This window comes from Schistocerca piceifrons, chromosome 7 (assembly GCF_021461385.2).
Source record: "Schistocerca piceifrons isolate TAMUIC-IGC-003096 chromosome 7, iqSchPice1.1, whole genome shotgun sequence".
Taxonomy (NCBI): domain Eukaryota; kingdom Metazoa; phylum Arthropoda; class Insecta; order Orthoptera; family Acrididae; genus Schistocerca; species Schistocerca piceifrons.
Window position 1 is genome coordinate 6,248,833 of NC_060144.1, and position 26,861 is coordinate 6,275,693.

At 39.8% G+C, this 26,861-nt stretch overlaps 2 protein-coding genes across 2 annotated transcripts; both read right to left on the reverse strand.

Moving 5' to 3' along the window:
* Positions 1-353: 353 nt before the first annotated feature.
* LOC124804989 lies at positions 354-795 on the reverse strand. The gene is made up of 2 exons (XM_047265382.1): positions 614-795; positions 354-483 (listed from the first exon to the last, which is right to left on the reverse strand). Exons 1-2 carry the CDS (start codon positions 793-795, stop codon positions 354-356), a joined length of 312 nt encoding a protein of 103 aa, XP_047121338.1.
* A 12,789-nt stretch (positions 796-13,584) lies between these two features.
* LOC124804779 (deoxycytidylate deaminase) lies at positions 13,585-18,850 on the reverse strand. The gene is made up of 5 exons (XM_047265102.1): positions 18,579-18,850; positions 18,400-18,502; positions 17,370-17,605; positions 14,502-14,715; positions 13,585-13,857 (listed from the first exon to the last, which is right to left on the reverse strand). Exons 2-5 carry the CDS (start codon positions 18,423-18,425, stop codon positions 13,704-13,706), a joined length of 630 nt encoding a protein of 209 aa, XP_047121058.1. The 5' UTR covers positions 18,426-18,502; positions 18,579-18,850; the 3' UTR covers positions 13,585-13,703.
* Between the last annotated feature and the right edge of the window lie 8,011 nt (positions 18,851-26,861).

A 26,861-nucleotide genomic window follows, 5' to 3' on the forward strand; every position in this document is an offset into this window, starting at 1 on the left:
AAATGAATTAAAAGGATGAAAATATCACAGGAGTCCACTGAAATGTCGTAAACAAACATACTGTAAAACAGGCTGTTCCAGCTCGTCGGCTCCGTTGTGAGCTGCGGAGCGCTCCCTGCTCAAGGGAGCCGTGTTGCTCGCTGTAACCAGTCAAGTGGGCCGGCACGTCGGCACGCAGCACGGCTGGCTGAGGCAGGCGGCAAGGCAAGCGTTTTGATGTGCCAGCTGCGTCTTACAAGATCGACAACCTCATACTCTTAGCTGCTAAGACGTGGTGACATGCTACACCAGGAAATACGATGTTCAGTAAATAAATAAGAAACAACTGTTGTACAAGAAATTGCATACTAAGTTTATTGGGTCTCTGTAGCTTGACATTTTCTTTTCATTACAAGATCAGAAATATCAGGCGTCAAAGTGTTCGCAGAGTTTATGCGGAGGATGGCCTTCATTGTTGCATCCTGAAGAAACAATCGTTCCTTACTTTTTACTTATTACTCTTTTCATTACTGAGAAAAGCTGCTCACAACAATACATAGATCCAAACATGCACATGATCTGAGCGGCATTGTTGTGAAGGTTGGGAAATGTTTTTTGCTGTAATGAACGATACCATCGTGACAAATCCAACGTGTTGTAGTACCTCTCTTTCAACAAAGTTGAATTTTGCAAATCAATTATCTCCAATTGAAGTGACGGTGACAAGTCATCGGGGGAAACTGAAAAAGGAGTGCTGAACACCTTAAGTTCCATTTCCAAACTAGTGAGGTCTTGGAATCGTGTTTCAAACGACATGATGAGCTGCTTTAGCTTTGCTTAGTAATCGCCGAAAGTAGTACCTTCAGGTAGTTCTAAAGGAGCAAGACAACTGAAGAACGTTAAATGTCCATTACTCATCTGCCTCTCAAATAAACGTAACTTTTCCATGAACGCTTTGATCTGGTCGTGCATGTCAACGATTAGCTGCCTTTTGCCCTGCAGTGACAGATTTAAATTATTCAGATGCATAGTTATGTCAGCTAGGAACGCCAGGTCTGATATCCATTTTATATCTTTCAGACAACACATTTCTTCCCCTTTCATTTCGAGAAAAAGGGATATTTCCTCATGAATGGCAAAGAAAACATCAAGAACTTTTCCCCGACTCAGCCAACGAACTGTACTGTGGTAAGGTATATCCCCATACTCCGCTTCGATATCTTTCCGGAATCCTTTGAATTGGCGATGATTCATACCGTGACGCCGCACACACTTCACGACATCTTTCATTACGCCACCTAGCTCTACTGGTGCAGCACACAGTGCCTCTTGGTGAATAAAACAATGAAGAGTCAAAATGTCTTTCCCAAATTCATCCCTGAGTTTATTTTTCAAACGAGAAGCAAAACCTTGGTGACGCCCGATCATTTGTGGTGCACCGTCTGTCGCTACAGAATGGAGCTTATCCCACAGCAAATTCATATTGTCCACTGATTCACAAACAGCTTCAAAAATGTCATGTCCTGTTGCGGTGTAATCGAGTGGTACCACATCCAAGAGTTCATCAGTTACTTGCAGCTCCATGTCGACACCACGCACAAAGACTGCAAGTTGAGCACAGTCCGATATGTCGGTGCTTTCGTCAAGCGCTAGCGAAAATGCAACAAAGCTCTCCGCCTTTCTCCTGAGCTGTATCTCTAAATCCGCTGCCATGTCCAGGATTCGACAAGACATTGTTTGCTTCAACAGGCAAACCCCTTCAATTGCCTGCACCTCCATTGGAAACAAACATTCTGCAACAGCTACCATGCACGATTTTATGAGTGGTCCCACCGAAAATGGCTTGCCACTTGTCGAAATGATGTGAGCGACCCTGTAGCTTGCTCGAAGTGCAGATTCAGTAGTGTTTTCTCCGCTCTCATTCACCTGAAAATTATAAACGCATTACAGAACACGAAATATGTTGCATGTTTTGATACCCTCCGTATTACGAAACTGTTTTTGAACTTACGTCTCCTGCTATGTTGTTCTTAAACCTGGCTACCAGTTCTCTGCGTGCAACGCCTTCTACCTGATCGTAGTGCTCAGTGTGAAGACGTGTATAATGTCGCTGTATATTGTACCTCTTCGCAGAATTGAATACTTTATAACATACAAGACATTGCGGACGACCATCCTTCTCAATGAATAGAAAAGTATCCTCCAACAGAGGTACAGGGCTCCCGCGGCTAGTCATAGCTGTCATTGAACAAGGATTATTGCGTCACTTGCGGCTGCATGCGGCCAGGGGGCAGTGAGTTCGCTTTCCCTCTCCACGCGGGCTCCGAGCTGCCGCAGTGAGCGCTCTGGCTCCCTGGAGCTCGGTTGGAACAGCCTGCTGTAAAAGCACAATGTGGCTGAGCCTAAAATCAATAAAAGGAACGAACAGTACTACACACTCCAGGTTTTTCCTAACTTTAGTACAGATTTCAAAGTATTCTGCTTGTTCAGCTGTTTCCCTCAGCAACCACCAGCTCTCACATTAGCCTAAACAGAGTTGTTATCATCAGTTTAAAGTTGTCAACAATTGATTTTCATCACAAAAGACAGGGCAGCGCCATTGCAGGACTCCTGCCAGCATGGGGCCTGCAGCCTGTGATACGTTGATAAATCATATCTGCCTGGTAAACACTCAAACTCCATCTCAATGCATTGACTGCCAGCAGCCATAGCAGAGCCTCATGCTTAACACCAAGTGCCTGGCCCGGCACTTCCGTTGACTTGTTAAGTGGCCTTTGACTTCCAAAAAGTATTTTGATCAGTACCACATCGATAATTAACAAAAGAATGATCATATGAGGTATCAACAAAATATGTAACTGGAATGACAATCTCTTAGGGAGAATGCAGCATGTTATCTTGGCTGTAGAGTCGCTGACAGATGTAGAAATAATGTCAGGTGTGACCCATGGTAGAACACTCGGACCCTTGCTGTAGATATTCTACATTGCCGTGACCTGTGCTGTGTGGAGTAGTAGTTAGGGATTCCAGTTATCATTGAATTAACTGGTTTTCATTTATAATGGTTTTTTACATCTCCAATTTAATCTGATTATTAAAACTGCTCAAAATAACCAGAATGAAATAATCGATTTTTTGTTTCTTATTGCTATTATTTCTAGTAAGAAATGTAGACTTTGAACAAAGATTGAAAAATTGCAATGAAAGTGAAGGAGCAGGACATCTCGATCAATACACGATCGAGATTGTGGAAAAAACCTGGTCTCACTTTCTGCAGCAAAGATTGTGAAGGTGGACAGTGATGCAACAACGGTGAGAAGGAAAGGTCACAAGTTGACAACTTTCCTGCACAAAGACGTGGTAGATATCAACTTTTCACCCTGAAGTAACCACAAAATTAAAGGTTCAGTTATTATCCCAAGTTAATAGCATGTCAATAAAATTATAGTTGTATCAATTTCCTCTCCTTTACAAGGAACATTGTGGATATTTTCTCCTTACTTGATGTCACAAGATGTTGGGCCTCATCTCAATTTAAAATCTTTTTAAACAAATGGAGTGCTGTACTACATGGCTACTGCACTTTGTAAAATACTTCAAAACTAGGAATAGTGCCATTCTCAAACAACGGAAAATCCAGGATGGAATAACGACACTGTTATTAAAAGGACAGATTGCTACTCACCACATAGCGGAGATGTTGAGTGATGGACAGGCACAAAAAGAAGACTGCTAAGCAAGGTTTTGGCCAAAAAGCCTTCTACTTATTAGCCCCCCCTCCCCTGCGCGCGCGCGCCCACACACACACGCGCACGGGGCGCGCGCTCTCACACACACACACACACACACACACACACACACACACACACACACACACACACACACACACTCTGTCTCCAGCAGTGAGTAACAGCGCATGATGGTAGAAACGATCTGGATTGCTGGGCTGAGGAGAAGGCCAGGGCAGGAAGGGGGAGGGATAGCAGAGTGCCAGTGCCATTCTGCAATAACACAGAAGTCTAAGTAGGAGAACAAGAAACTAACATGTACACCAAGTGGGGAGGTCTTGGACACTGCACATGCTCATGTACCATCTACAGTGCCATGCCACATGGCAATAGATATGTCACTGTCTCAGCAATGCTGTACAAATTCTGAAGTCATGTCTTTGTTGCTAGTTTCTATCAGTCTGTTGTTTTTCAAGTAGCACTGTTTGCTTTTCCCATGCTCTCTATTTCAAAGCAATGGAAATTTTAAACACAAAGATTAATCATTTTTAAAAACAAACAAAAGTTTAGCACTGCTGCTTTGGTGAATTGATATGCTAGTTTTTTTTTTTTTTATCTTATTATAAGTGGGGGGGGGGGGGGGGGGGGGGACGGTTATAACTGAGACTGAACAAATATCAAGTTATTCAGAACTAAAGTAGCAGTATTGATTTTAACTGGTAAGTTTTTCCCATCCCTAGTAGTGATTATTCTCACTGCCTCGCATGCAGTGGGTGGCCAGTTACAATTCAATTACCACAAAATATTTGTTATTTAGTATTTATCATTTCTGGGAGGTTTCTGGTATTTCTTGTCCTTGCTTATTCTATGTCTGTATAAATAGCAGCAGTCCCCATCCAGATGGCAGTTCTGTTCAGTTTATAGGTTGGTCTCAGTAATAAACGTGTTTTCAGTGCAAAGTGTTGTACTTCACTGACAACCCTGGTTTTGGATTTGGAGCTGACTGAACAGTGTGACCTATTTGGCAGAGATGCCAGGTATTCAAATGTTTACATCCCCATGGCTCCAGTTAAGCAATGTAAAAGCCATTGGCCAAATAGACAGGAACTAGAATACACACAGTTCATCATTCCCAAGGCCTGTACATTCGGGAGACCCGTGGATTCCAAACCAGCAGTAAATCACAGCTGCACATCACGCTCCATGAGCACTTTCTAGAGACAGTGGTCAGAAACCCATGAAATAGCTAAGAGGATTTGCCCAAGTTGCCAAATAAAATTTTTTGAATGGCATGATGTGTTTGACAAACGTGTACTTTTACTTGGATGGCATAGCCCTGCGAAGAAGAACTCATTGGCTGCGATAAGTTCCAGGCTGAACTGAAGAAAACATTTGGTAACAATTAGCAGCAAGTTCACTTAGTGGTAGAACAGTTGAAGAATTAGGTCCAAAATCACAGAGAAATAACATAGTTTTATGTACATAATGTTTTGGCCCCCGGCCACATTGTAAATCTATGAAAGAAGCTAACAAAACCTCACATTAGCTGAAACCAGTTGCGGAAGACATGTACCAAGTTCTTCCGGTAAAAGATGTTACAACAGGCACTAAATGTCAGTCCTAAAACGCAATAAGTCTCCACCACATTCAGTAGTTGGTCATCGAGGTAAAGTTCTGGATGTGGGTGGACAATACGACAATGAGATGTGCATGATGCAAGTCTTGGCAGCTGAAAACTGAAAGCTGTGGGTGAGGGGCCTTGACTGTACCTTTCGTATGGCTCCCTGCACTAGAGTAGCAAAAGTAAATGCAAAAACCATCAGCATACAGGGAAGGTGCTACTGAGGATCTCACTGCTTATTCTAGACCATTAATGGCTGCTAAAAAGAGAGAGGAATGCTCAATACAGAGCACTGCATGACCCCATTCTCCTGGATATGGGATGAGCTGTGGAAGACACCAGCTCAAATCTGGAAAGTATGGAATGACAAAAAATACTGTATGAAGATTGGGAGCAGGCCCCAGAGATCCCACTCATGTAATGTAGCGAGAATGTGATTTCTCCACATTGTATCATAGGTATTTTTTAATTTAAAAAAAGACAGCAGTAAGGTATTGACGTTGGGCAAAGACTGTATGGATAGCAGGCTCTAGTATACCAAATTATCTGTGGTGGAGTTGCCTTGACGAAAACCACCCTGAGACAGAGCCAGAAGGCCCCAAGACTCAAGGAGCCAACACAGCCGATGGCTCACCATGTGTCCAAGAAACTTGCACAGAATATTTGTGAGACCAATGGGACAATAACTGTCCACGTCTAGGGGATTCTTACCAGATTTCAGCACCGAGACGTTGATGCTTTCCCACCATTGTGTTGAACTCGCCCTCATTCCAGATGCGGATAAAGATAGCAAGCACGTGACGCTGGTAATCCACTGAAAGTTGTTTAAGCATTTGATAGAGAATACAGTCTGGCCCTGGAGCTGTATCAGGGCAATGGGCAAGGGTGCTGAGGAATTCCCCTCACTGAATGAATCACTGTATGGCTCAACATGGCGTGTAGTAAAAGATAAGCACTTTCGTTTCATCCACTGTTTTAGGGTACAAAAGGCAGGCTGATAAGTTCCAGATGCAGAAGTTCAAGCAGAATGCACAGCAAAATGTTCAGTGATTGCATCTGGATCAGTGTAGATAGTTCTGGATCAGTGTAGATAGTTCTGCAGTCTGTTAAGGCATCTGATCTTTGTCCAAACCTGAGAAGGAAAGGTGCGGGGTCCATTGGTTTAAACATACCATTCCCAGCTCTCCCGTTTTTGCCTCTTTATTAGTTGGCACAGAGCTGTTTCAAGTCAATAAGGTGCTCCAATGATAGGTGCCACTTATGACATTGGGGAGCCCGCTTAAGATCTCTAATGGCCCTGGCAATTTCTGACAACTACCAAAGCACTGTCTTTCACTGGGGTGATTCTGAGGAACAGGGGACTGTCAAGTCAGCCACAGAAACAATGGTCGCAGTTGTGTTTTGGACCACCAGATCGATATTGCCTTGCCATATGGTAGAGATCCAACAGTGGCAGCAGAGATGAAAGCAACTGTCAGCCTTGTTAAAGAGCCCATCTGGGCAGGCAACCAGTTTAGTGATGCTGGGGTAGGGACAGGAAGACCAGAAAGTGATCACTACTACACACATTTTCCTGAACTTTACAGTGAATTGATGGTAGAAGGCCAGGGCTGCAGACTGAAAGACCAGTGACTGAGTAGGTGCCATGTGCCACACTGAAAAATGGGGGAGCACCAGTATTTAAAAGACAAAGATCAAGTTGTGTCAGTAGATTTTTTACACCTTCACCATGCTCATGGTGTCACCCCACAGAGTGTTATAGGCACTGAAATCACATAAAATGAAGAAAGATGGCGGGAAATGAGAAACCAGTGCAGCCAAAACATTTTGAGGTATTTTGCCATCTGGGGGAAGATAGACATTGCAGATGGTAAGGTCCTGCATTGTCCTTACCCTGGAAATCACAGCTTCTGAAGTTGTTTGGAGAGGCACAGATTTGATATATACACAGCCAAGAACAAACATACATCCTCCATCTGAAACCCTGTCATAGTCAGTATGGTTCTTGTAATATCTGCGATAACCACAAGCGGTGGGGGTCCGCATTGCTGAAAACCAAGTTTCCTGAAGGGCAATACAGAAAGCAGGTGAGGTGCTTAAGAGTTGTTGTAACTCAGCCTGACGGAAAAAACCGCTGCAACTCCATTGGAGGATTAATCTTTCAGTGTACTGGAAGGGCATGAAGTGAGCAAGGAGGCAGTTTATGCCCCAGGGTCACCTGTTGCCACCGGTTGAGTGCCTGTGTCCATTGGTTCTGAAGCTCTGTGGAGCTCTAGGTCTTTGGGGGACACTAGGATCTCTACCTAATCCTCGGAATTGGAGCCTACTGCAAGTGGTGGTGTGGGGCCGCTTTTTTTTCTCCTCTCCCTTCTCCTTAGGTTTCACTGGCCATGAGGGATTCTCTGAGTTGGTGTCAGGAGCTGATGATGATAATGAAGCCCTATGACCAGCAGCTCGCAGCTCCTTCAGCCACTGGATGAAATCCAGCTTCATGGCAGCAGGAACCTTGGAAGGTAGTGTCCCAAGGGTGTCTTGATGAGAGAAACGGGAGAAGAGTTTTTGGTGCTTCGCCGGCTGACGAATGGGAACTGATGTTCGCGATGGCTGGGGCATTGCTTCTGAAGTAGGTGGGAAGGGAGCAATGGGAGGAGAGCCTTCAACCATCAAGGAGGCAGGCGTAGCCTGCCAGCCCTGGGGGCCGACTTTAACAGGCGTAGCTGATGGGGATGCTGTTTTCATAAAGGGTGACTTCATTGTAGCCATAGCACATGACGTCATGTGTACAGGGTCAAGACGGTCGTTATTTCTTTTTTGCCTCTGTGTAGGTCAGCCTGTCCAGTGTGTTATATTCCATTATCTTCCTCTCTCTCTCTGAAAAATGGCGCAGTCCAGCAAATGGGGAATGGTACTCTCTGCAGCTGACACAGATGGGAAGAGGGGTGGGCACAAGGAATGGTCATGCGTGACGGATGTCCGCATTTCCCACATGTGGGGCTGGCATTACAACGAGAGAGCATGTGCCCAAATTTCCAGCATTTGAAACATAGGAGGAGAAAAATGGAGTTTTAGTGTCATACTGGTATACCATCACACTGACCTTTTCAGTCAATGTGGTCACACCTGTGACATTGCCGCCACTTGGCAGGAAGGCTCTGTTCCCACTCAGGGGGAAGGATGTGGTTTCCAGACAAGTCAGAAGATGCAAAGGGGATGCCAGAAGAAATTGAAACATCTTCTGTGCTACAAGTGAACCCTCACCACTTGAGGGTGCCAGTGGTGTGCAGAGCCTCTGGAAGAGCTCACCCTCTGCAAATGAACAAACACTGAAGCCAGCCACTTTACTTTTGTCTCCACGGTTCTGCTCGAGTTTGGCTGGGTGTGTGACTGTTTCGAAGGAACTCTGACTTGGCTTCTTTTATGGGAGATTCACATCAGGCCACCTCCTCCAGAGGATCTGCCCACAGCACGCAATGGCAGCGCCCTTTGTTTTGCAGGCTAGCTTGTAGCACCAATGATATTTCTGTCTCTTCTGTATGCCCTCTGAATCTTCTGTGACTTCGACACCAGGTTCCTCCCCTTGTATCAGTGGTGGAACAGAAACCCCTGCCAAGTGAGACAACGTCTCAGGGGTGAGTACTCAGCATGGCTGTCAGACTTTTTCAGATTTACTTGTTGCAGCCTACTGTCATATGTTTCATGTCAGGTACTTGCGTAATTGTCTCTGTTTAGTTTATAGCATAAAAGCTAGGAAAAGTTCTCCACTCATTGGCTTTCACCAACAAAATGAACCTTGTGCAAAACCATAATACATTAATATGTGGAAAGTGTACCTTCAAATTTGTTTCTGTGTGGCTTGAATAGAGATAGAATACCACCTGGCAGAAATATTGGGAGGAATAACCATCAACGTGACGTTATTCACAGTGAAGATAAATTACAAATGGCATTACAACAACAGGTAGACCATTTCCAATACTAAGGATGTGATCTATCATACAAACAGGATGTGGATGTTGTGGTGGTCTTCAGCCCAATGATTGGTAGTGCAGTTCTCCATGTTACTCTATCCTGTGCAAGGCTCTCCATCTCTGAATAACTACCGCAACCTACATCCATCTGAATATGCTCACTGTATTCATCTCTTAGTCTCCCTCTATGATTTTTACATCCCCCCCACCCCCCTCTCCATGCTTCCCTCCAATGCTACAGTTAATGTCACAGAATGTGCCCCATCAAGCACTCCTTTCTCCTAGTCAGGTTGTACCAAATAATTTTTCTCCCCAATTCAATTCAGTACTACCTCATGAGTTATGTGATCTACCCATCTTATCTTCAGCATTCTTCTGCTGTGCCACATTTCAAAAGCTTCTGTTCTCTTCTAGTCTAAACTGTTTATCGCACTTTTTATTTGCATACATGACTAGACTCCAGACAGACATCTTTACAAAAGACTTCCTAACACTTGAATCTATATTTGATGTTAACAAATTTCTTTTCTTCAGAAACACTTTTCCTGCCATTGTCAGTCTACATTTTATATCCTCTCTACTATAACCAGTTGCTACTCTGCCCAAATAGCAAACCTCATCTACTACCTTCAGAGTCTCGTTTCCTAATCTGAGTCCCTCAGCACCATCATATTTAATTCAACTACATTCCATTATTGTTACTTCACTTTTGTTGATTTTCATCTTATATCCTCCTTTCAAGACACTTCATTTTGTTCAACTGCTCTTCCAAGTACTTTTCTGTCTGACAGAATTGCGATGTCATCAGCAAACCTCAAAGTTTTTATTTCTTCTCCCTGGACTTCTCATTGCAAATTTTTCTTTCATTTCCTTTAATGCTTGCTCAATGTACATACTGAATAACTTCAGGGATAGGCTACAACCCTGTATCACTCTCTTCGCAATCATTGGTTTCTTTCCATGCCCCTCGACTCTTGTAACTGCCATCTGGTTTGTGTATGAGTTTTGAATAATCTGTTCCTTGTATTTTACCCCTTGCTGTATCCAGAATTTCAAAGAGGGTCTTCCAGTCAATAATGTCAAAAGCTTTCTATAAGTCTGTACATGCTATAAACATAGGTTTACCATTCCTTAACATATTTTCTAAGAGAAGTTATAGGTCAGTATTGCTTCACATGTTCTGACATATCTCCAAAATTGAAAGTGATCCTCCCTGACGTTGGCTTTTACGAGTTTTTCCATTCTTCTGTGAAGAATTTGTATTAGTACTTTGCAACCATGATTTATTAAAATGATTGTTTGGCAATATTTACACCTATTAGCAACTATGTTCTTTGGAATTATTATATTCTTGAAGCCTGGGGGTATATCACCCACCTCATACATCTTGTGATACCAGATGCAATAGTTTTGCTATGGCTGGCTCTCCCAAGGCTATCAGTAGTTCTGACAGAATATCTTCTATTCCTGGGACCTTGTTTTGGTTTAGGTCTTTCAGTGCTCTGTCCAGTTCTTCTCCCAACACCATATCCCCAACTCATCTTCATCTATGTCCTCTTCCATTTCTGTAACACTACCTTGGTGTACACCTCCCTCATATAGGCCCTGTATATACTCCTTCCACCTTTCCCTTCTTTGCTTGGGACTGGTTTCCCATCAGAGCTAACGATGTTCATACAGCTGGTTCTCTTTTTTCCAGAGACATCTTTATTATTCCTGCAGGCAGAATCTGTCTTTCCTTTAGTGATACATGCTTCTAAATCCTCACATTTGCCCTCAAGCCATTCCTGCTTAGCTGTTTTGCACTTACTTTCAATCTCATTCATTCAATTTTTATATTGCCCTTTCCCCTGCTTATTTGCTGTATTTTTATATTTTAACCTTTCATCAATTAAATTCAGGATCTCATGTGTTATCAAAGATTTCTACTAGACATTGTCTTTTTACCTACTTGATCATCTGCTGTCTTCACTATTTCATCTCTCAAAGCTACCTATTTGTCTTCTACCGCATTCCTTTCCCCTATTCTAGTCAACTGTCACCTAATGCTCCCACTGAATGTCTCAATAACCTATGGTTCTTTCAACTTACCCAGTACTCATCTCCTTAATTTTCCATCTTTTTACAATTTATACAGTTTTAAGCTACAGTTCATAACCAATAAATTGTGGTCAGAGTCTGCATCTGCCCTTGGAAATGTCTTACAGTTTAAAATCTGGTTCCAAAATCTCTCTTTTACCATTATATAGTAAACCTGAATCCTTCCACTGTCTCCAGATCTCTTCCACATATACAACTGTCTTTCACGATTCTGAACCAAGTTTTAGTGATCATTAAATTATGCTCTGTGCAATTCCTTTCCCCCAAGCCAAATTCACCTACTATTTTTCCTTCTCTTCCAATATACAGAAAAAAACTATTACCAGTATGTAAGTGGCACAATAAGGAGAACACTGAAGAGTAAAACAAAGAAAACAATGCAACTGAAATTTTATATGGTCACAGCAGTCGCCAGTGTTATATGGGGCAGAGTGTTGGACACAGGGAAAGATTTATGACAACCAGGAGCATCGCTATGAAATTTCTAAGATGTGTAAAAGGCTGCACCTCAGAAGACTAAATTAGAAATTGAGAAAGGAAGACTTTAAAATGCAACCAATAACCCAAAAGGTAATCCAACAAGAAAAATTAAGAGAATATACTTCATATGCCAACACAAAGACTTTCCTAAACTAGTATTGCAATATAAAGCATGGGAAGATCGAGAGAGATGGTGAGATCAGAACAGATCATAGGCCTAAACCTGCAGGAGGAGGAGGAGGAGGATGATGAGGAAGTGGTTTCCACTAATCCAGTCCACTCGCCAATGGTTAAAGTAGTTCAATGCTGTTCAGTGATTGTATTAATCATTAGTCTCTATGGAATATATTTCACTAGAAGTCCCAAGTAATCGGCAAAAATATTTAATGTTGCATTGAGAAACCTTTTAATAGTACATTGGTCTCATAGTGCATGGTAAAAGTATAAAATAATTCATGCTACAGAAGTGTGTAGTACTGATATTGTGTATAGTTGATAATCAATGCTCTTGCAGATGGCCTCTCCAAGGACCTCAAATTCTTAGACTTAAGTGCTAACTCATGTACTCCCTAATGGTATTTCTAATTGATGATAAGAGTGTACAGAAGAAGAACTGCGAAATTCACAGTCATAATACTACAAGTAAAAATAATTTACTTGTCATCTGTCTCTATGCCTTTAGTTAGAATTGAAATTTTGTATTTTGGTGCAAAAGCCTTTACACTGCTGACAATAACAGACATCAAACTGAAACCTCTGAATATTTTGAACTAAAGCAAAACAGTACATTAATAGTCACTCCTGTGATTGAATAAAATATTCTGACTCTGGGTGTACATTCTGGTTAACACTGAAGTTAAATATGAACAAGTCTTAACTTCTCAAGTACATGGACAGCAGATAGTGTTCTGTGTAAAATTATTTTACACAAATTCAAGAAGCAATTCTCATAATTATCAATGTGTGTAGGTAAGCATTAGTCAAATTGTCTGATAATATACTTTGCAGTGATGGTCTACAATGATGGGTTCTGCCACTTAAGGTATAATTTGACTCAGTCCACATTCCTGAAGGCTCTCCTTCAGATTTATGGAACACCTGTTTGAACCGAATGAATGAAGACCCACAAACCAGAACCAAAAATTATGAGAATATTAAGATTGCCCCTAGTACTTAATAACATAATCACAAAGATTCATTTGTATTAATGAGGAGAAAACGTAAAAGGACTTTCAATGTTAACAAAGAAGTGTCCTTTACGAATAATCAGACAATGCTCTAGCTTTCTAGTTGTGCCACATACATTCAGCACTCAGTAGTCAAGGCAATGCAGAAGTGCAGTTCACAATAAACAGTTCTTTCCAATGGTGTATTTATTATCTTTTTAGACAACTTCTTCAGACTGAAATGAGACAGTATATGACAAAGCAGGTTGCTGTCTTTAGTGTCCTATCTACTTTCGTCATAGTCATGGGTTATGTATACATCATTTCTGCAAAACTGTATAAAATCAAACACTTCCTGCAAAGATGAAGCATATAAGAGTGATATTTCTTGTAGCAACATACAGATATAAAGACTAACCTTTTTTTTACTTCGGGACATACAGTATACATCTGAAATTATTATACTTAAAAAAAAAAAAAATTCCTTTCCACAGTGTTATGTATAAAATAAAACTATTTATTCATCATTTGTAAAATAAAAATATTTATTCATCACTTATACATGTAAATCACAGATTTTGTTACTGGTGAGCGCGCACACACACACACACACACACACACGCACACACACACACACACACACATTACATCTGGAATCATATCATAGATGATTCTGTGTCAAGACCATTTGGTCAAGTTTTATCTCTTCGTGCAATTCAGCATCTTTGTGTGGAGATGGCGGACACTGTGTCATTTCATTCCAGTTGATTTCTGTGAAATCTATAACAATATGTTTGCGCTTTGGAACATACTGCCTGGAAGCAAAATACTTATTTTATTCATCAACTCACTATGGATTTATGCAATTTACAGAAATCTAAGGATCTGTATACATTATAAAAATATTAATACATAGAGTGGTGTAATAAACACTAAAATTATTGCAGTCAAATCAGCAACTATATGTACTTTTAGGAATAGTTATACATACTCTCAACCATTCTAAATGACTTTACTACTGTTCAATACAAATACTTTTCAGATTCACAGATTATGGTTTTATGCATTGAGTTTTTATAGCTCAACATGTCTCACTGCTGTCTTTTATCATATATTGAAACTGCTAACAAGATTAAAATTGTGGTCCAATGCAGAACATCTACAGTCATCCTTGGTATTTGCTACTGCAGAAATTTTCTTACCATAAAGTTATCTATCTACATTAAATACAAGCTTCACGACCTAAATCTCCAGTTCAATACACAGTTTTAATCTGCCAAGAGATTTCATACGAGCAAACACTACATTACAGAATTTAAAATTAATTCTATTTAAATTCCTTTGTGGAATAACTGTAGTCGGGTATAACTAAAGGAGACGGTAATTGAGTCAATGATTTAAGCAGAGAATGTTCTTAGTAATTTTGTTTCAGAAAAAGATAACAGTTCATTCCACTTACCAGTACTTGACACCAGAAGAGTCAAACATTCGTTTGGAAGCAATTGTTTCCAGTTTACGGGAATTCTTGTCAGACATATAAATGACTTCTCGAATGCCAGACTGAATTATTATCTTTGCACATTCATTGCATGGGAACAGAGCAACATACATAGAACAGTCTTTCACATCTGCTGAATTTTTGTTCAATATTGCATTCATTTCGGCATGACAAACTGCATTACAAGACAGGTAAGTACAATATGAGATTACAACAATTGAAACCAGGTAATATAAATAGATGTCACCTTTTTTTTTTTCCTTTTCTGTTGTTTGCAGAGACAGAGATAGGCTACATTTGTATGGCTAATAAATGAACTGTATGGGAACATGCCTCTTGCATATTTGGGATCAATGGAAGCATTCAATTTCACCCATCTGCTTTGACCGATTATGTAATGGCGTGGCTTTTTTGAGTTGGCTGTGTTTGTAGATGTCTTGCTGTATCTGCTGGTGCTCACTGGTGGTTGCAGCTGATGGTGCCCACTGGTGGCGGACATGCCGAGTTTAACTTGTGATATTGGGATGATTTGAGTTTTGGTTGTCATCGTGATAAGGTGGTTTTGAGTTTAGGTAGATGGTGCAGTAACGTGGGTTGTGGAAGTGTTTTCAGCGAGTGATTACAGTTATTTTTTGTTTATGTATTTGGCGTTTTTGTTAGGCCTGATTAATTTGGTGCTTGTTGTGCAGAAAGAAGTCTAATATTTCTTTTTCTTTCTTTTTTATTTTCCCCGTTAGGTATGGATATGACAGTGAAGTTTACAACTGTATCATTACATTCTGAGATGCGTGATGATGTGATGTCTCTCATACACTTTCTGCAGATGGTTGGTCTTATTGCTGAATATGTTAAGTGTCACGTTTGTGGCGTGTGTGTGCACATGTACCTAGATGGTATTTCCGGTTATTATTGGCAAGTAATTTTTGTTTTCGTTTTATTGTACAGTAATTTGATGTTTTGTGTATTGTATATTTAAGGTAGGTCGGTTGTGTTTTAATTGATGTAGTGAATATGGAGTATTTGGATTTTTGAGTTCTGGGGGATTTGGTTCCACTTTTCAGAGTGGTAGGTGATGGTATTTTGGTATTGATAACTGCCGTTTAGCTATATAGGCCAAGGGAAAGGTCTGATTCCTCTTTCTGGAGTTGTAGGTGTTTATTTTTGGTATCGGTAGCTCCGGTTGAGCTATATAGTTCACTGGAAATGTCAGATTCCTGTGGTGGTGTTGGTGTAGCGAAATGCTATAATTTAATTTTTTTATTATTTGTTCTGTGATGGTGCAGTTGTTTATTGTTGTATATTTAGCTTATCCCCACCTTAAAACGCCAATTTTCTGTGGTTGTCCCATTACTTTCATTTTATTTTTGGAGTGAGACATTACTGTGTCCTTTTTATATTTGTTCGTGTTTGTTGGCGTGTGTATGTAGTGACACCATTGTCAGTCATTTTGTATACACTGGAAGTACTCGTTTCCCCATGTTGATGGCGCCATGGGTCAAAGCAGATGGGTGGAATCTGACACTTCTGTCATGTCCATATTTGTATCCATCTGTTGTTTAGTCATATGCACTTACATGGAAATTAGTAGAAAATGCTTCAACATACAAAATACTATACACAGACTGCAAAGATTTATATCTTCTTGACTTTTATTTTAACAGTTTCACAAAAAGTACACTGCTTTCCTGAACTGAATTAAAGTGAAACGTGACACGTGTATATTAACAAAAGTACATGAAATGTAAGTTATAAACAATTTAATAACTTCATAACAGTACTAAAGAAGTCGAAGAAATTAATACCTAGAAAAGTGTATAGTAGTGTCTCCATCATAAAAAAAATAAATAATAATAATAATTTCCAACACATCATGTGTGTAAGCCACCTTTGACTACTGATTATAAACACCAAGTATTGCACAAGAAGAGGGAACATACCATTCAACTCACTTAAGCCACACATTTAGTTAAGCGGGATATTGCCCATGCACTGGAAATTGTCAATGTTTAATCCTAGCAGTCTTTTAGATATAAATAAGGTTGGCACAAAGCAATTTATCAGAATATTTGGTAACAGCAAAACATAAGCTGCTAGTCAGATTATGTGCTAGACAGTGCTATTAGGCCCCACATATTTTTCAGAGAAGGGGAAAAATTGGCAATGCATTGTGTGAGGTGTGGTGGGGACACAAGAAGTTGTTTCAGCAGCCAATTGTAAGTACTCAATGAGAGAGGTTTTTCTTATAGAAGTCAACTGAATGAGTCATTTTACTTCATGACATAAATATAATAACGGAGTTAACTATGTAATAAACACAGTTGAACCATAACAAACATAACTGTGGTACAATATAGGCCTACCACTTCAGTAATAAATGTTTATACCACACACACACACACACACACACACACACACACACACACACACACACACACTCTGCAAGATGTCTTTCCAAAGAAAATAGGTGTATGTCATTTTTGTATTAACAAAAGTACTAAGTAAGGACAAATGCTAAAACTGAGTGTCTAAACCACTTTCTTTTTTGGTTTCCAAACATGGGTAAATTATGGTATGACAATTTGAAATTGACTGCTGCACACACACAGTGAAGGACGTTTTGCCACTGGCCAGGCCATGAATCAGGCTCTGTTGTGACCACTGGTGGCCTTACAGTAGCCAACATATCAAACTATTATCAATGGTAGAGGAAAACCATAAACTGCACACCAAAGTACACATTTGCATATCAGATTTTCATGAAAGTTACTGTCTAATGGGCATACATGTAAGAATAAGAAAGAATGAACAATTAGTCAAAGGCATACAGACCATAAAAATATTTTGTTTCCAGTTTATTAGAACTTGTTTTATTCCACGGGTATTGATCATCACTGCAACCAGATGGCATTCCATTGTATCCAATACCCACTATTTTCTTTTCCTTATTTACTATACATGCACCAACTTGGGAACAAGGATCCTTACTACGTTTCGCAGCAAGAAAAGCAGTGGCCATAAAGTATTCATTCCACTCCAAGTAATCCTCTCTCTTTGAGTTTATATCCCTGTTTGCAAGCAGAAATGATTATGTAGCGTAAATATATGCACATTATTTGAAAGAAAATGGTAAATAATAGGGCTATAATTGAAATGGTAACTCAGTGTCAACAATATGTGTGTTTGGTTTGTTTCCATAAATTCAAGCATCAGGACCTAAGTCACTAGTTCAAAACATAATCTGCCTAGGGGTTTCATAACAGCAAACACTACAATACAGAATTTAAAATTTATTCTATTAAAAAAAAAAAAAAAAAAAAAAAAAAAAATGGCTCTGAGCACTATGGGACTTAACATCTGTGGTCATCAGTCCCCTAGAACTTAAAACTACTTAAACCTAACTAACCTAAGGACATCACACACACCCATGCCTGAGGCAAGATTCGAACCTGCGACCGTAGCAGTCCCGCGGTTCCGGACTGCAGCGCCAGAACCGCTAGACCACCGCGGCCGGCTATTCTATTTAAATTTCTTTGTGGAATAACTATAGGTGGATACAACAAAAGAAGATTGAGGAACATTAGTCAATGAGCTAAACAGAGAATGTTGTTAGGGATTTTCAGTATCAGAAAAAGATACCAGTTCATTCGTGGTTACACAGTTCTGACTAACAGAGTTAATGCTTATATGGGACACAAATCATGCTGAAAAACGTATGAACAGAATGAAAACTTTCGGCTCTTGAAGAATAGGCATGTGTGTAAAGTTAACAGAAATGACCTCGGCAACAGTCTATTTATTTACAAGATAGAATATACCATAGCTAGAAATGAAAGACTGCTGGGTGGTTGATGCGAATTACCTGTTATTGCAAGATGTTTCCGCCATGTGCCTTGTTGTTCCTTTTACAGACGGATTTATTTAAAAGGTCCCTTTGTGGCTTTACTAATGTTGGGGATGTACTACTGCAACATTATGAAAACATCATCAAATAAACACCTGCTGTCGCACACTGTTATTCCCGTGATCGCGAAAACTTACTTTCACTCCGGAGTTGTTTACACATCGAATCCGGTTGTGTAGCTGATGACACACATGCCAGCTCGAAACTTGAAGTTAGAACTACAGTTGCAACTGAACGGCGAAGAGGGTCAGTTCACACAAATTTTCCGAATCTCCAAACGTTCCACATCACTTTCATTAATTTTAGGTTACTAGGTAAACTTAACAGCACGTAACGTGATATAAGAACAATTTCGCGGTAAATTTCAATAAAGTGAATCGACATTTCGACTAATCGAACTTGCAGGATTTAAATCTGCGGTCTGTCGACAGCGGCAACAAATACAAACATCATACAACAAACTATCGATATAACGATCCATTGAAGGTTTTTTATTTATTTTTTAAGTTATGTTGATAAAGGCCAATTCACATTGGACATCACGGGACCGTCAACTCACGGCAACTCCACTAGCCGTGACGCCATGTCATGTCCCGTCCCGCCAAAACATTCTGCGATGCATTTCAAATGGTGGCACGTCACGTTACGGCACCGTTGAGGTTTCGCGGGAAGAAAAGTTTTGCTGGCTGACGTCATCCGTCTGTTGTTGATCACATCACCCTCAAACTCAATTCCCCCCTATACAAGGCTATGCGCAGATCTTCTAATTGCCTTTAATTGTGGTTTCGAGGTTAATATCAGTTGTTTTTTTGTTCGTTATTTGTTATAAATTATTCCGTTTCGTTATTTCTTTTGTTAAAATTTATAATAAATGAGGAAAGAGTAATTGAATCTGTGAGGCAGCAGTCTGAATTGTACGACATGAGCGTACCAAATTACTGCCCTCTACTATATTTATGAAGTGGATTTTTATACCTACCGTACGGTATTTAAAATTTGACAGTGAAATGCATTGCAATATGTCTCCAACTTGAGGTGAAAAAAGTACTGCGGATAGAATCAGAGTGATTATTAGTTGGAATTTATTTGTTTGTTGTCAGGCATTTGTAACGTTTCACCAGGAAATTGACTGAAAAATTCAGACACTTCAATTTGTTTGTTTAAATATGTGTTTGTTGTAGCCTTATTTATTTTTAAGTAGCTCTCTGGATTGCGTGTGTTCTGCAAAAGTCAGTGGTCAATATTTACATGGTTTCACAAGCTAACCCCAGTACAAATTAGGCATTTGAATTATTAAAACTCATATATAAGACATAAAAAAGTATAAATCTTGAAGAGAAAGATATGAGGGAGATATGACTACTGAACAAAAATTTGCACTGAACCAGCTACTAAACCTAATTATAAACAACACAGTTTTTCACGAGATCTAATGGCAGCATGTAACACTTTATTCCTTTTAGTAGTTCTGGGTGCATTTTGACGTAACAAATAAAAAACTGATGCTTCGACTTCCTAAAATATAAAATGAAGATTCCTCTTCCCCGAGCTCCGTGTCTACCATATGAAATTCCCCTTCTGTGCCACTTAATGACTTTTTTCCGGACCCACGCTCTTTTTTGTGATGTTTTGCATTTCTTTCTTCCTTTTCTAATATACTAGCTAAGCTTGCAAGCTGTAAATCATTTGAGACAGATAAATGTCATTTTTGTACAAATGTGGAGTCCAGCATCCACATAAATGAGCTACCAAGTTGTGTTGTGGGCAATTCGCACGTATAAACGGTTGAAAATCATCTTGCGGAGATTGCAATTCCTGCGAGAAAAAAACAGTTGATGACAGCCCTGCGAGTTGAGATCACATGACTGAATTAACTTGACATGCTGTAACATGGCGGGCAGTGTGAATACACCTTAACGTGGTATATTCACACTGTCCATCATGTCACAGCACGTAAAGTCAATTCAGGTCACGTGATCTCATTCAGCATAGCTGTCCTCAACTATTTTTTTGTGGGAACTGAAACATTCGCAAGATGGTTTTCAAGTGGTTTTACCTGTGAAGTACACATACACAGCACAATAGCTTATATATTTGAATGCTGGAGCCTACATTTGTACAAAAAATGACATTTATAAGACTCTAATACTTCACAGCTTGCAGGGATAGCTTGTATATTAATTAAGAAGACAGAAGTGCAAAACAATACAAAAAAAAACAGTGTGATTTCGAAAAGTGTTATTATGTGGTACAGAACGGGAATTCCAAATACTATACAAGGAGCTCAAGGAAAAAAAGTCGAAGCACCGGTTTTTTTTTCATTTGTTACATCAGACTGCACCCAGAATTACTGAAAGGAACACAGTGTTAGAAGCTGCCATCACATCCGATGCAAAATTGGTTTGTATAAGGATAAGTTTATCTGCCAGTCCATGGCAAATTTTTGTGCAATAGTCATCTCCCTCAAAATTTTTCCCTTCAAGACTGATAGGTTTTCCTTACATCTTGTATTTGGCTTTTAATAGTATTTTTTTAAATTCGTGGTAAGGTTCTTTGGGATCAAACTGCTGAGGTCATTGGTACCTAGGCTTACACACTAATAAATGTAACTTAAACTAACTTACGCTAAGGACAACACACACACCAGAGGGAGGACTCGAACCTCCGACAGGGGGAGCCGTGTGAACTGTGACCAGACTTTTTAATAGTTCAAGTGCCTCATTTGTACTGGGGTTCAGTAATGTAACTATATAAATATTGATCAGTGGTGCTTGCAAAACTGTTGCACACACAATTCAGAGAGTTTTGTAACAATAAATAAGGCTGCCATAGACACATAATAAAATACAACTCTAATACATTAGTTTATTTATAGTTCACAATAATGCATTTTGTCACTGTTGCAGTGAATAAAGGTTTCTTTATCAGCCGTCACAAGTGCCTGTCAACAGACAAATAAATTCCACTCACTAATCAACTTGATACTACCCACTATACTGTTTTCACTTTAAGGTGCAGCCATATTGCAATACATTTCATCGTAAAACATTAAATACAGTACCAGTACGTATAATAATCCACTTTACAAATATAGTAGAGGCAAGTAACTTAGTACACTCGTGCCATATGTTTCAGACTGTTACCTTATTGCTTCAATTAATGTTCCATAATTAATTATGATTTTAACAAAAAAATAACAAAAAAATTTATAAAAAACAACAAATAACTGATAACCACGAAAACCACAATGAATTGAAATATGGAGATTTACATGTGGCCATGTATCTGGACAGAGGTTGCATTATCACCAATGGAAGGATGACATCAGCATTCAAATCTTTCTTCCTGGGGAACCTTGATGGTGCTGTGATGTGATGTGATGGGATGGCCAGTGTGGATGCCAACATTTGAAATGCATTGCAAAATGTTTTAATGGGACGTGCTGTGATGTGATGTGATGGCCTGAATGAATTGGCCTTAAAATATCATCATATAAATATTGATGTATTGAGACACTTAATGAAGATTTTACAGAGAAGTCGCAAATATTTAAGGGCCTTTATTAGTTAAAGGAGATCAGATTATAGGTCAGTTCACATTGGCCATCATGTCACATCACTTCCTATCCCACCACAACATTCTGCAGTGCATTTCAAATGGTGGCATCCACACTGGCCATTCTGTCTCATCATGTCACGTCATGGCACCATCATGGTTTCTTGGGAAGAAATCTTTTGCCAGCTAACAACATCCATACATTGTTGATCACTTAAACCCCAAGCTCACTTCCTCCTGATTCACAGCCATGCATAGATCTTCATATTTCTTTTTGTCGTGGTTTTTGTGGTTGGCATCAGTTGTTTTTTGATCGTTATTTGTTATAAATTGTTTCGTTTCGTTATCTCCTTTGTTAAAATTTATAGTGAATGACGAAAGATTTATAGAAACAGTGAGGCAGCAGCCTCAATTGTATGACATGAGCATGCTAAATTATTTCCCTCTACTATATATCGAAAGTGTGTACTCTGTTCTATTTTTTACTGCTTGCTGGTTGAATAATGAATTAGAGTTTTTGAATTGGAAATGTTTTATGACTTTTGTCAGTGAAGTGATGTATAGAAGTTCACAAAATGCTTTTACAGCTGGCTGCTGAACAGACACTATCAAACAAATCTGAAATGAACTTTTTGGAAATTTAATGGTAAATATCCTTAGTTGTATTTTCTTCTTTGTGGGAAACTTAACCTCTTCTTTCTGCTACAGTGGTCATCTCAAATACAAGCTTCGTAGAAGGTGCTAATTGTTAACCATGCGCCTAATGAAAGAAACTTATAATTTGATGTGGTGAGATGAACTGTTAGTCAAATAAATGAACAGGCACTGTAATTCACTTCACTTTCTTTATATCAGTCTAAAATACAATCTTATTCAGAAAATTGTTACAACAAGAAGAACAATAAAAACGTTTGCATCCACTCTTCATCAAGACGCACCATAGACACTTCTCTTGTTTCCAGCTTAAAAATGTGATAATCACATCTCCTTCATCTAACAGCATCTCTGCTGCTGTGCATCGCTTTTTTATCTTATGTATATCTCTTTGGAATCATCTACCAAGTGCCATTACAAGTGGATTCTTATACATACCATTACCACAGCCATGGAACTTCACAGCAAACATAAATATAGCCAAAGCCTTGCAGACAAACAAAAATTACGCGAAGCAAAATGTAGTGTGAGGAGGGCTATGTGAGAGGCGTTCAATGAGTTCGAAAGTAAAGTTCTATGTACTGACTTGGCAGAAAATCCTAAGAAATTTTGGTCTTATGTCAAAGAGGTAGGTGGATCAAAACAAAATGTCCAGACACTCTGTGACCAAAATGGTACTGAAACAGAGGATGACAGACTAAAGGCCGAAACACTAAATGTCTTTTTGCTAAGCTGTTTCACAGAGGAAGACTGCACTGTAGTTCCTTCTCTAGATTGTCGCACAGATGACAAAATGGTAGATATCGAAACAGACGACAATAAAGAAACAATTAAAATCGCTCAAAAGAGGAAAGGCCGCTGGACCTGATGGGATACCATTTCGATTTTACACAGAGTACGCGAGGGAACTTGCCCCCCTTCTTGCAGCGGCGTACCGTAGGTCTCTAGAAGAGCGTAGCGTTCCAAAGGATTTGAAAAGGGCACAGGTCATCCCCGTTTTCAAGAAGGGACGTCGAACAGATGTGCAGAACTATAGACCTATATCTCTAACGTCGATCAGTTGTAGAATTTTGGAACACGTATTATGTTGAAGTATAATGACTTTTCTGGAGACTAGAAATCTACTCTGTAGGAATCAGCATGGGTTTCGAAAAAGGTGGTCGTGTGAAACCCAGCTCGCGCTATTCGTCCACTAGACTCAGAGGGCCATAGACACGGGTTCACAGGTAGATGCCGTGTTTCTTGACTTCCGCAAGGCGTTTGATACAGTTCCCCATGGTCGTTTAATGATCAAAGTAAGAGCATATGGACTATGACCAATTCTGTGATTGGATTGCAGAGTTCCTAGTTAACAGAACGCAGAATGTCATTCTCAATGGAGAGAAGTCTTCCGAAGTAAGAGTGATTTCAGGTGTGCCGCAGGGGAGTGTCCTAGGACCATTGCTATTCACAATATACATAAATGACCTTGTAGATGACATTGGAAGTTCGCTGAGGCTTTTTGCAGATGATGCTGTGGTATATCGAGAGGTTGTAACAATGGAAAATTGTACTGAAATGCAGCAGGATCTGCAGCGAATTGACGCATGGTGCAGGAAATGTCAATTGAATCTCAATGTAGACAAGTGTAATGTGCTGCGAATACATAGAAAGATAGATCCCTTATCATTTAGCTACAAAATAGCAGGTCAGTAACTGGAAGCAGTTAATTCCATAAATTATCTGGGAGTACGCATTAGGAGTGATTTAAAATGGAATGATCATATAAAGTTGATCGTCGGTAAAGCAGATGCCAGACTGAGATTCATTGGAAGAATCCTAAGGAAATGTAATCCGAAAACAAAGGAAGTAGGTTACAGTACGCTTGTTCGCCCACTGCTTGAATACTGCTCAGCAGTGTGGGATCCGTACCAGATAGGGTTGATAGAAGAGATAGAGAAGATCCAATGGAGAGCAGCGCGCTTCATTACAGGGTCATTTAGCAATCGCGAAAGCGTTACGGAGATGATAGATAAACTCCAGTGGAAGACTCTGCAGGAGAGACGCTCAGTAGCTTGGTACGGGCTTTTGCTTTTGTTAAAGTTTCGAGAACATACCTTCACCGAAGAGTCAAGCAGTATATTGCTCCCTCCTATGTATATGTCGCGAAGTGACCATGAGGATAAAATCAGAGAGATTAGAGCCCACACTGAAGCATACCGACAATCCTTCTTTCCATGAACAATACGAGACTGGAATAGAAGGGAGAACCGATAGAGGTACTCAAGGTACCCTCCGCCACACACCGTCAGGTGGCTTGCGGAGTATGGATGTAGATGTACCATGTTTAACATTTTACAACGAAATGGATTGCAATATGACTAAAACTTGAAGTGAAAAAAGTGCTCTTGGTAGAATCACATTGATTGATGAGTGGAGTTGATTTTAATGTTGTCAGGCATTTGTAGTGCTTCATAAAGAAATTTATTGAAACCTCCTGACACTACAAGTTGTCTGTTTAAATATGTGATTGTGGCAGGCTAACTTATCGTTAATTAGTCCTCTGGAATGTGTGTGAAACAATTTTGCAAGCGTTAGTTGTCAGTATTTGTATGGTTTTTCTAGATAACCCCAGTATAAATAAGGTACTTGACCTATAAAAGCCAAATACAAAATGGGCAGAAAACCTACAAATCTTGAAGGGAAAAGTATTGTGGGAGATATGACTACTGCACAAAAATTTGCACTTGACTATAAACTAAACCTTAAACAAGTACGTTTTACGCGGGATGTCATGGCAGCTCATAAGATGGTGTTCATTTTAATAATTCAGGGTGCATTTTAATGTAATAAATGAAAAAAAACTAATGCTTCGTCTTTCTAAAATATAAAATGCAGATTCCACTTCCTCGAGCTCTTTGTAGGTATAGTGTGTGGAATTCCCCTTCTGTTCCACCTAATGACATTTTTCGGGTCCAATACTCATTTATATTTTGTTTTGCACTTCTGTCCTCCTTCTTTAATATACAAGCTATCCCTGTAAGCTGCAAACAATTTAAGTCAAATAAATGACATTTTCGTTCAAATGTGGACGCCAGCATCCACATATATAAGCTACTGTGTTGTGTGTGTGCACTGCACACATAAAAGAAGTTGAAAGTGATCTTGTGAAGACTACACTTCCCACAAGAAATCCAGTTAATGACAGCCACGAAAGTTTAGATCACGTGACTTGAACTGACTTGAGGTGACCAACAGTGTTCAAATGGTTCAAATGGCTCCGAGCACTATGGGACTTAACTGCTGTGGTCATCAGTCCCCTAGAACTTAGAACTACTTAAACCGAACTAACCTAAGGACATCACACACATCCATGCCCGAGGCAGGATTCGAACCTGCGACCGTAGCGGTCGCTCTGTTCCAGACTGTAGCGCCTAGAACCGCGCAGCCACCCCGGCCGGCCACCAACACTGTGAATACATCTCGACATGATGGTGCTGCAACGTGATGTTTTAGGGACGGCCAGTGTGAATTGGCCTTATCAGAGTACTGAAATCAAAAAACAGATTTCATAACTGAATCTCTCAGTACCAGGAACAGTTACCAAACTAAGACTTATTTACTCAGAATAGATTTTGAAAATAACAATTTTGAAAGCCATGTTGTGGACTTAATAGATTCACTTTATTGAAACACTTAAGGACAGTTCACACTGTTCGTCACGGCGCCGTCATGTTACGGCACTAATCATGTCACAGCACCATTATGTCATGGCACCATCTTGTCATAGCACCATCACATTGAGGTGTATTCACACTGTCCCTCAGTCACGGCACTTCCAGTCAATTCAGGTCAGGTGATTTCAACTCGCCTGGCTGTTCTCAACTGTTTTTTCGTGGGAATGCGATGTTTACAAGATGATTTTCAACTGTTTTTACACACAAAGTGCACATACACAACGCAGTAGCTTTAATACGCGGTTGCTGGAGCCCACAATTGTATGAAAATTATGTGTATTGTACAAATTGTTTGCAGCTTGCAGGAATAGCTTGTATTTTACAGAAGGAAGACAGAAGTGCAAAACAATGGAAAAAGAGGATGGGCCTGGAAAATGTCATTTCTTGGTACAGAAGGGGAATTTCGCAAACTATACAAGGAGCTCGAGGAAGAGGAATCAGCATTTTATATTTTAGAAAGTCAAAGCACCAGTTTTCTCATTTGTTACTTCAAAC